The sequence below is a fragment of the Buceros rhinoceros genome, unplaced genomic scaffold (assembly GCF_000710305.1).
Source record: "Buceros rhinoceros silvestris isolate BGI_N320 unplaced genomic scaffold, ASM71030v1 scaffold39734, whole genome shotgun sequence".
In the NCBI taxonomy this organism is placed as follows: Eukaryota; Metazoa; Chordata; class Aves; order Bucerotiformes; family Bucerotidae; genus Buceros; species Buceros rhinoceros.
This window is the reverse complement of record NW_010408529.1, coordinates 524-11,921: the sequence shown is the minus strand read 5'-3', so window position 1 is coordinate 11,921 and position 11,398 is coordinate 524. Positions and strand designations below refer to the sequence as shown.

General features: G+C 42.1%; 1 protein-coding gene across 1 annotated transcript in view; it reads right to left on the bottom strand.

Annotated features, from left to right (window-relative positions):
* The window catches only part of TATDN1 (TatD DNase domain containing 1), a gene marked incomplete at its 5' end in the record, with an annotated part of 14,171 nt that extends 3,107 nt beyond the window's left edge, over positions 1–11,064 (bottom strand). Inside the window, 9 exons of the mRNA XM_010134874.1 lie at positions 358–428; positions 1,066–1,142; positions 2,498–2,538; positions 2,663–2,748; positions 7,023–7,065; positions 7,164–7,307; positions 8,504–8,567; positions 10,341–10,390; positions 10,995–11,064. Of these exons, the coding sequence (XP_010133176.1) occupies positions 358–428; positions 1,066–1,142; positions 2,498–2,538; positions 2,663–2,748; positions 7,023–7,065; positions 7,164–7,307; positions 8,504–8,567; positions 10,341–10,390; positions 10,995–11,064 (646 nt within the window). The remainder of the gene's footprint in view (positions 1–357; positions 429–1,065; positions 1,143–2,497; positions 2,539–2,662; positions 2,749–7,022; positions 7,066–7,163; positions 7,308–8,503; positions 8,568–10,340; positions 10,391–10,994) is intronic.
* Positions 11,065–11,398: the final 334 nt, after the last annotated feature.

Here is an 11,398-nt window from a genome sequence, read left to right as displayed (position 1 = left end):
CCAGCTACAAGCTGACAGCCACTGCCCTGTGCCTGGCACAGCCCCAGCAAGGCAGATTTTAAAAGATACTCAACCAGGGCTCCGGTACCCAGGTACATTTTCTGGGCTTGTCAATTTGTCCTTTTTATCTTCCTCTGTGATGTCAGGAACTGTCATGGCAGCTTGTTCCTTCCAGCAGAAGGCTGAAAAGGAGTATTTCTGGAGCCTGTGAACTGCTTTCCAAAGTGCAGAAACAGCCAGTCCACCGTCTCCTCCAAACTCCTTAGGTCCTGATTATACCTCAAAATTGCTACACAGGCGACATCACATTGCCTGATAGTGTTTAAGTCACAAACTGACCAAGATACAAAATCTTACCAGTCTCTATCATTAATCGGTCACTAGGAATTGATTTCAGTGTTTCCAAGTTGGCTTCTGTTTTCAATGAACTAGAAGATCAGAGTTTGGTTAAAAGAAAAGCCAACATAAAAAGTGTATAGAAGTTACTACTTCGACTGTTTAGCAGCAAAGGCAGCTTCCTAAATAACTTCGTCAGTGAACACTTCTGCTTCGTTTTTCAAAGGCGCTGCCTGTAAAGTCAAGCTCTGCAGAAAAAGGAGAATCTAGAGAGTCACTCAGCGAAGCCATCTCTCCCCTGAAAGCCAGGAGAACCCCTGCCTGCGCTGCCTGCACTCGCCTGGTCGCAGCAACCCACGGAACTTAGGCAGTGGTGCCGGCTGGCTGTCAGCCAGCTGCCTGCTGAGGATTCAGACTGCAGATAAGGCTGCTCTGGCTGCGTGTGCATTACACCTGGCTTTGACGTGGCAACTTAAAATTACGCAGTTTTTTAAACGCTGCTCAGGACTCTTCTGCATTCAACAACCTTATTTATCGGCAAACAAGGATTGATCTGAGGGTAGAACGCGCCTAAGACTAGATTAACTCACTGAGCTGTGAGATGGGAACTTGTTATGGCTAACAGACTAATGAGTGCAACAGACAATTAAGCATCTAGTGAGCTTTGAAAACTTGACCTCGTCGACAGTGAACAATTTAAAATAGATTTATTTCAGATAAAGAACTTACCAGCCATTTATTCCAATATAAAGATCCAAATCTATTATAGCTGCTGCCTCTTCCTTTGTGCCGTCAAAAGAATGTACCTAGAACACATAGAAACAGAGATGCACACATATATACAAATATACTGCGCTTTAAACTCCGATCACTGAAAAGTACGTGTTGGTTCTTATTTCAGTCATGAACACATTACACATCAACACAACATAAAGATGAGACGCGGCTCAGGCGACGCTGAGTTTGGGCAAAGTTCAGGCTGAAGTCCCTTGAACAGTGCCACAGCAGTGGCCACCACGTTTCGCTGGGGGTAGAACGCGGGGAGAAGCCTATCCAGCGGCAGTGCTTTCGGCCCAGGACCCTCCTGTAGCCGACAGCCGGGAGAACACATGCAGGAATGAATCCTGTGCGGGCTGCATGTTGGCGTCCCCTCCTCAGTATTCCCTACTGTCAGGGATGCAGTGGGAGCAGTGTTACGTTCTCCACAGATTTAGCCCACAGGAAGCAGAGAGACAGTCTACTTGGTCACCCCAGCAACTGAAGAGGCAAGTGGCAGGTCGCGAGGTGCAGACAGCGTAACGCCTCTGGGCAGCGCAGCTTCTCCGCCCCAGCGGAGTAAAGCGCCTGTCTGCTTCCCCGTGCTGCGAGGGGCACGGTCAGGGGCAGAGGGTGCCTTCCTGTCACATCTCCACTAGGTCCCGGTCCGGCAGACAAGGGAAGCTGTACCGTATTACGTAACGGCACACCATGCAAAGTGCTGAGCGAGGTGAAGGATTTTGCATAAACAAAAGGGAAACCCGGGGACCGAGCTATTTCTGTAGGAGGTGTGGTCTGATGTTAGTAGGATGGAATAATGCAAACATTTTATTAGCTGTGGAAAAGCCTGTCGTAATGGAAACCGGAAAGAGTTTGCTGGACTTTCCTAACTATCATTGACAGTTTTTCAAGTTACGGTTTTGCATTAAAATACCTATCTGAATATTTGCAGACATAAAATAACCAAAAGGTACATCTGGATCTCATTTGAAAATGATGTCTAACGTCAGAAGCAAATGTTTGTGGTTATGGCTTCCACTGGGAACATGCATCTAGACTATCTGTGGTCTGAATGCACTGCAGTTACCGACACTGTAGAACTGGGAAAAGGCCAATGTCAATTAGTAGGTGCCTGAACTGCCCTTCTGACAGGCCAAGAAAAATTTCTCATGTCAGCTGCAGTGCTTTTCCTCAGCCTGTCTTCTTACCTTGTGAAAAAACTGTTGAATAAGGAACAAAAAGAAATACTAAAAGAGACTGGAAAACACTTATTAACTAATAACAACTTTAATCTTGTATCAGGAAGCCTACCCAGATTCCATGACAAGCGAGGAGCTTCCTATTAAGCAACAGGATTCACACACATGCATGTGAAGGTGCTTACTACACTGAAGACCATACTTACCACCCCTCCCACGAATCGATCTCGGTTTCTTCTGATGATGTCTGTGAAAAGAAATAAATAAAAATGCAAGACAGCTTTATAACAGACACAGGTGAAAGACTCAGGTTTCCAGATTTTTCATGTTCACTTGTTGTTCTGAACACAACGTTCCCAAACAAAACCCACCTAAAAATTCAGCATGTGAGTTTCTGCAGTGAAGGAACATGGGCAGTTGCGTCTGCTCTGACAGGTCAAATTGTTTTTCAAAATACCTGTAAAATAAAAATCAGCTTTAAACAGAAACTCAGTGTAAGAGCAAATAAAGACAGTAGAAGAGTTTTTTCCAGCTTCTGTCCTCCAGAACTGAAGACAATTAAAGGATTTTCCATGCAAAAGCTCTTACTTGTGCAAGGCTTTAAAGGAGCTCTTTCCCACGGTATGTTCATGTAGTGGTGATCTGTGCTGGGAGACAGGTAAGCAGCCAAGAACATCAACGCTGCACAACACCCACACATATATGCTGAGCACGTACTCCTGGGTAGTGGGGGAGCTGGGCTTTCTTTTTATTTTGCTATTCTTAATGAAAGAGGAACTGACTGTTCTCTCCACAGAGTTCTGAAGTGTCAGGAATAGGCGCGTGAGGACCACACAGAGACCACGACTTCAAGAACACACGGTGAGGGCGAGTGAGGGAGCACAATGCAGACTTCCACAGTCTCGAATGGCCAAAACCGCATCAGAGCCGGCTGGCCTGTAAAGGAACCACCCACAGTCTTGGTTTGCCCTTCCGAGAAGGTCAGTCTGTCCTCTCTTGGGCTGGAACAAACACCACTATTGGGCATCCTGCTTCTGCCCCATTCTGCCTACTGTCTCCACTTTCAAAGTCTTCCAGAGTTTTCTCTCCTTATCTTTGTGTACTGCATCCTTTCCTTTTCACTCATTTTATCCCTGCCTCCTACTCCTAGTATTCCCTTTGAAGGAGTAACAGCGAGGCAGCCATCCTATGGAGAGACATGAACATGTGGGCAGAGGGAAGGTAACTAGGTAGCCAGTTTCCAAAGGAAACTAATTAGCACTGAACTAACTCGTCCTTTGCAGCCAGTGCTGATCCCAGAGCACTGTCATTTCCCATTTCCGCCTGCCACGCTACTCCCAGGCGTGCAAATTACCCGTCCTCAGGAACCAGGGCAGAGGAACCCGTGCATGGCTGAAGGCCAGCCGGGCACAGGGGACGCGTACCCACATGGATTTGGAAGATTGCATTATGTGGACAAGGCAGAACAACCCTGCCTGTCCCAACAGGCTGGGGCTGTACGCGCGCACTGGATTTCTTTAGGCGTTGCTGCTGAAAGCTGTCCAGGGCGCTGGGGCTTCAAGTACCAGGCACTTTTCAAAGGCAAACTCTGGAGCCCGCATACAGCTGGGTATGATTCACAGATCAATCACGAGGAAGTGGCAGCAAACCATAGGTTTGATTGACATTTCCCTAACATATAAATAATAAACACAATTAAAAAAAAAAGACAATGCAACTGATCATTATATTTTGTGCAATTTTCACCATTTTCTATATATTACAGGTTGACATTTCTCTGATAAAAGTTACCTTCCCTGTTTATCAGTACAGATCTTTCAGATAAAACAGGTGGAACAGAAATCAGCTATATCATTAAAAACTGACATGAAAATTCAAGAGAATTAATTGCACCTACTTTCAATCTTCTTTGTAGTTTAGATGCTGTGCTTGTTTGACTAAATATAAACGTAATTGGAACTCATGACTGCTCTTGCAGTTAAATAGCTACAGTTTCTTGATCACTGGTGAGGTGTTTTTGAAACAGAAGGCTTGTTTTGTAAGGAAATGATGTTTTAGAGACTGAGCTGCAAGTAAATCCCCTAAGTAACTTATTGCCAATTTCAGTCTAATTTTGAGAAGTTGTGATCTTGAAAGTACAAGGTTTAGTGCCCCTAAAAATGGAAAGACAAGTCGATTTTTTTCCATTCGTAGCAACAACGAAGCCTAACACATACTGCTGCCTGCCCTGTCAAAGAGAAAACGGAGGTGAATGGGGAAGTTCTTGGAGAGCAAAAATAAGAAAGGAAAAAAGGAAAGACAGACCCTGGAAAAACTTGAAGAAACCAGACGTACAGTGATCAGAATGGAACAAAATAACTCAGTAGGAGACTAAACCTTAACTAGTTCCGGTGCTGAAGGAACCACCTTTTTCTCTGGGTGAGCAGACTGTCAGTCAGTACTTGCTCGTTCTGTGTTGCTTCTCAGTAAATAAGTTTGAAGCATTTCTGCAGGTTGCCTGCAGGTTTGGTTTTGTCCACAAAGTTCAAATACTGTGGTATTTTCAGGTTTGGGATCAAGGCACTAAAGGAGCTGAAGCAAACTGGTCTCACTGAGGTAGAATACCCCCAAACAAACAATTCCAAATTCATTATGAGTTATAGTGCATCCCCTCCAATTCAGCTGAGAGAACTCCTGTTTCCTTGTCAGTAAGCCCCACAAACCTGTACCAGTAGCACAGCAGAAGTGAAACTTCTATAGGCTTATCAGCCCATTTATAATGGGACCTTCCCCATAACATGAAAGCAGTGTCTTCCCCTAACTACCATTGAAACCACCATTTTCTGTTGGAAAAGTTAAGAGAATGGAGAAAAACTCTGCCAAAACCAGCTCTTTGGCTGCTTCAACGATGGAATTTGCTCTTTCTTTACTAGCTTTCAATCCAAGAAAAAGGATAAAAAACAAAATAAGGTTAATTTTTTTACGGGTGAAAATTATCCAGAAGAAAATACAGCATAATTAACTAGAAAAGAATGATTAAACTTTAAGCAAAACAGAGGCTATGCTGAGCTCCTGCCCACTGGGAAACTGCCATCCTTCTGTTCCATGGGCTAACTCTGCAGCTGCTTGCCAGCTACCCCAGTGACTACCGTAACCGCCGAGCTACAGATCAGCTGAAAACCAGGGACCTGCTTCCATGCGCTTCACACCTCACCTTCCTTTTCTTTTTTTTAGTTCATTTATTAAGCATACATTGAAGATTAATTCAAGGAACTCACCATCCGGTCTGCTAATGGTCATGAAAGCCAGATTGTATCCAACTCCATAACATTCACCTTGCAGAAATGAGAACAGCCCCAAACCCAGACCATGCTTCACAAACGCGTGGAGAATGAGGGGCAGAGAAAGCTGTCCATTCAGGAAATCAGAATTTACAAACACAGCGTTTGCAGGCATCTGTCCTTGAGGCTTTCTGTATTTCTTCACTCCCTCACATTTCTTCCTATCTGTCTTTTTCATCAATCACTGCCTTTCAACTGCAGTTTTCAGGAAGAGCTTCCAAAGAGCTCTAAGAAACTAGATTTACATATGATTCACTGAAATACCTCAGATAAAAACCTTCTGTCATTATCAAACTTAATTAGAAAGGACTCACCTAGCACTTTAAAAGGGATTTCTGTTGCACCCTGTCCCCTCTTTCCTCACAACCTCATTAGAAGTTGCTTAGCAGTTGATTAGAAGTTTTTCACTACAGGTCTTCAGCGGCAGTCCATCAGATGGGGAAAATCAGGCACATTTTTTTCCTCCCAGTAACATCAAGGTAGTAAAGATCTTAAAACACGACACTCCACCAGTGTTTTACTTTGCCAGGGAAAAGAAACAAGTTATGCTCCAAGGTGTGCTTTGCTGAACTGAGCACTGAATTCCAGCAGGAAAAGGAGTTCTGTTCACTTTGCTGAGTGTTCTGTTGCATTATGAAGAAATGAGCTACACCTACTGCTAACGTGTGCCCAGTAGAAAAAACACAACTAACCACTGCCCCCCAGTGACCAGTTTGCTGAGGACAGTAATACGCAACCGCAGTTCACTAATCACTGAGACTATTTCAATTTATCTCTTATATCTTTCACCAGTTTCCTTTGCAGAGAGGTCTCAATACAGAGCAAGCTGATTATGGGGGCTGTGCTAACGTCTTTCTGTTCAGTGTCTCTGCTGCCTGCATTACTGTGAAACAGATCCCTCCAGCTCCCCAAATCTCCTTTTTCATCAGCTCAATTGTCTGCTCCCAGCTAACACCTCCCTCACTATAAGCTGATTTTTTCCCACTGCTGACCTATCCTTTCTGACAGTTCTGTTCCCCTCCCCATGTCTTCAAACAATAACCCAACTGTTCTTTCACACGCTACAGTTACATTATTCTCCCCATGAGTCTATTAAGAGTTCTTGAGTATGACCAAGAATGAACATCTGTCACACCCAGAAACCCACAAATTCTGATCAAATTTACAGAAAAAGACATGCTAAGTCAACGCCAGGCAGGTAGCAAACTTTAGCACATAGCACTACTTGAATGTAGGCAACTTTAAAGTCCCATTTCTGGAAAAAAAAAAAGAAAAAAAAGAAAAAAAAAAGAGAGCACGCCAACCTTGCTAATCAGAGCTCTAAACCTGACCTTAACGTGGTAGAACACAAGAGAGAAAACAATCCTGTCAATTGCTACAAGTGAATTTATAGTCATCAGAAGTTTCTTACTTGAGTTGGATGTCCTTTGGGCAAAATTCTAATCTGTCAAAATCTACAAACAGAAAGAACAAAAACCCATTTAGTGTTTTAGAATTTTTTAATATATGTCTAGGAAAATAAAACAAACGGAAGTACTAAGATAACGCTTACCTAAGCCACATTCTCCAACGGCTATTACCTTAGTCTTATTTTCTTCAATCAGACTTTTTAGTTCAGATAAATACTGTTCAGGGCTACTCTGCTCAAATTCTCCACAGCGGGTAGGATGACAGCCAACTGTACTGTAAAACATGTCTAAAGCAAGATGGTATTAGAAGGATTTAAGGAAAAAAGAAGAAAATTTATTTAAGGTATAGACAGTATCTGTAGCTGGACTTTTTAAATAGCTTATAATTTAAAGACAGAACTTCCTTTGAACATCTTTATTTTGGTGATGATTTTACTACACTGATGTTTTCTGCTTTAAAAATGTTACGAGTTATCTCCAGTGGAAGGGGGGTGTGTTTGTGTGCTTCTTCTCAGTACGCAGTATTTAGTATTCTCCAATACTGCAACTCAGAGTTTAATTATTCTTGTGGTCCGTCCCTCAACAAGTCATACCACTGTTGAGCTTGGAAGAGACCTCTTGAGATCATCTAGAAATACATCTCGTTCAAAATGCATCAGGTTATCCTCAGCTGTAAGGTTTCCATCGTGTGCCTCTACATTAGCTGTTACCAGAATTTCACAAGCAACATCTAGCCTGATTTACCTCCGTATCTCATCTAGATCACCTCAGTGCCAAAACTATCCTTTCTGCTAAGTGCCTTGGTGTCAGTGTAACGTACAAGTAAAAGCCTGCTGGGAGGGAAAGGCCACGTAAGGGCCTGAGCAACCCGACCTGACGTTAACGCTAGTCCCGCTTTGATGGAAGTGGGGAGGTGGATTGGGTTGGACCAAAATACCTCCTCGAGTTCATTCCAACCTAAATTATTTTACGGTTCTGTTCATAAATAGTACTTTAACATGTGTTTTAGTTCAAATACTTATTTAATTAACTAGTAGAATGGTATTTCCATTTTCACAGAAAGAAAGGGAAAGCTAGGAGAACCATAAAGAGAACAACACCTCTCTTGTTCAGGCTAGTCATGATAGATTGGTAAGTAAAAAACAAAGAAAAACCCAGTGAAAACATATATTCCACACCATATCAGCATTCTATCTCATTTCTAGAAGAGGGCCTTGTAAAAAAAATTTTATTCCAGAAATTTCCTGTAATTTCTATTTTTATCTAGAAATAGAAATTACAGAGAAGACCAATTCCTTCCAACACCCAGGGATCTACAGAGCAACATCCAGAAACCCAAACAACGTGTCCATCCCATTCTGAAACATCATTTCTCATTTCAGTCTGAGATTCTGTAAACACCTTTTGAAGGTCCTTTTGAACTCTTAATTCTGAGAGTGGAGAACGTTTTTTGAACAACAATGTAAGTTTAAAGTGAAAATACCGTTTGTTCGTGCCAGCTGCAATGCATCTTTACTATCTTGTAGACTCCCACCTGTAATCAAAAACTTGGAAGAAGAAAAGTACGGTCAGAGAGCATGTTCTTCTCTGAACATCAAACAGAAGGTTTAGGAAAGCCCTCAGATATAAGCGGAAATCTAGACAGAGAACATCAGAAGACAACACACCAGGTACTGAAACCTCTTTTTTTTTCTTTATCAAATACATTCTATGCTAAACCATTAAATGAGTAAAATACTTCTTTGTGTAGCAATATTAACTTCATTAGGCAACGACTCAAGAAAATTAATTTGCATTCTAGAAATTATATTCAGAAACATTCTCCTGGTCTTACAGGTGGAGAAACTAAAATACCCAAAGACACGAGTAAGTAGGTAAACCCAGAAAGGAGTCTCTGTCTGAGCAGGGGTTATGAACGGAAGAGTTTCTGGCTCCCATCTTTTATTTTTACCTTAAGATCAAAGGTTATGACACCAGCACTGTTGCTTACAGTGCTTTTTGGACCACACTCATCCCTAGCCATGCTACACCCGACCCATTCAGCACCCAGACAGACATTCCTGCAGTACGCTCCGCCAGGGATGGACAGATCTCAACAGCACCCCAGACAAACAAGCTGAGCTGAAACCGGCTCAGTGTAGCTACAGTACCGGGAAAAACTGCACCAAAAAATTACTACGGATCAGCAGCTGTATGGTAAAATAGAAGGATTTTCAAATAAACAGGTTAAGCTTCTAGGCAAATAGAAACGATGTGGGATGGAATCGACTTCTGACACCATACAGGCCGGCGGCAAGGCTGAAAACACAGCTAAGGACACAGAGCTCCCGAATTTCACTTCTCAACCCACCGCCCATCTTGAAAAAGTTATGCAGCCAATCTATTTTTTGTGATAAAAATAGGGAAATTGCCACTTACTTTCAGAGGGATATATAAAGATTAAATAGCACTTATACAGCACGTATAAACGCAGTAGAAGTGGCAATGATTCTGCACTTGCTGCAGCGCGGTGACCTCTCCATCACTAGTGTTCTTTTTCTGTCTCCCAGTTTATTTGATACATTTTTCAGCTGAGAGCCTTTCAGCGAACTTCCGAGATGCCTGTTCCTCCTCTAGAGGAGGGTGCATTTATTTCCAATTCACAGCCTTGTTACTGCAGTACATTTTGTGACTGTGCGCTGTATTCTATTTCAATGCATATTTTTAATGCATATTAGAGAGAGACAGGCAGGTGGATCGTTATATCTGAAGGAGCGTGGTGTACTGCTGACAACACCGAGTCCCAGCTAAGAGTCACAAACCTGCTCATAACGACGCAGTTTAAATACACACAAGCCAGTATTCACTAGCAGATATTCAGATGTCTAACTGCAGGAGTTTATGGGCACTCCCAGCTCTTCTGCCACTAGCCATTTCCTTTACATATAGAAATATGTGAAGGATCACTATCAGAAGAGTTTTTGAGTTTTGATCTGTAGCAGTAACTGCTGAGCGAGTCGCTTGCAACACAAGACGACAGGAGTGGCTGCCTATAATTCAACTAACATGGGAGATTAGGTACTAGTTGATTGCAGTAGGTCAGAGGAGAACATCTGTCCGTTGAAACGGTACAAAAGAAAGTCTACATACATAGCACAAATGATACCATGGAACTTAAATAACGGATCTGTGCAAACGCACAGGACACCTCTGCTTTGTGCTACCGAAAAGAAGTTACAGCATTTCCCACTGCAAATTCCAAACACTTGTTTTAATAGTGATCACTTAAAAGCAAAGAATTAGAAAACAGTTAAAATATTAAAGAAATTTTATTAAATTACCTTTTTAACGCCAGCTTTGACAGCTCTCTCTACCACATCCAAAAAGTCATCTGCGAAAGTTCACAACAATGTCATACAGTGAACTTAAGGCTTTATACCATCATTTAACTACTTTTCAAATAAAAATCACTTTCACGCAGTCAAATTGCCCATCACAAACAATCTTTAAACACACTTGATTAATCTTTAGAAGACAGTAACTGAAGACCCAATTTAAATACAAGGTGTCAACAGTTTTTCACATACTTTAGTAGACTCTGTTTTTACATCTGTGTCTACAGGCTGTGAAAGCAAAAAAGCATCAGTCATAATTAGTAGCTACGATTCAGCAATGCAGGACTTTAGGAGTTTATTGTTCATAATTCTCAGATCGGTTCCTTCCATGCGATCCTAACACAAATACATCAGCAATTTTCTATTTTGCTCTAGAAGCAGCTACCTGTATGGCACCTTAATAGCAACTCCATAGAAAAGAGTGTATTTTGCTTGCAACATCTAACTTATTTTGTCACACTTTCTTCTTTAAGCCACAGCCAATAATAAGCATCCAGTTTCTGAGGAGAAAAAAAATAAATTCTCACTTTCTGACAAGTAAGAGGCTTCCATTTTACCAAGAGGGATCCTGTCCTCCAGCAAATACAAAGAAACACGTACCTTGATGTTTCTGTGTGCCCCTGTAGACTCCTCTGAACACAGGATCTGTCAGGTTAACACCAATATCTACGAAAACGACAAATACAGGAATCAGATGTTACAGTTGCTCAACGTTTCACTGTAAGCATTAGCCAACTAGGTAAGACTAGGAAAGCGTATCTCAGTAGTCCCCGACTTCCACACTGCCAGGCCATATAAAGCTTAAGGGTAAGTTCACTTGCGTAACTTGAGAGCTTACTTCTTACTAGAAGAGACAGAAAAATAGAATTTTGACCTTCTGTACAGCTCCAGGCTTTTCACTGACTGTGTAAGACACACCCTGATAATCACCAGAGCTAATACACATACACTGTTTATTGCAGTTAATTGTGCTTTTCACACAAAACCACTGATTTCTCTCTGCC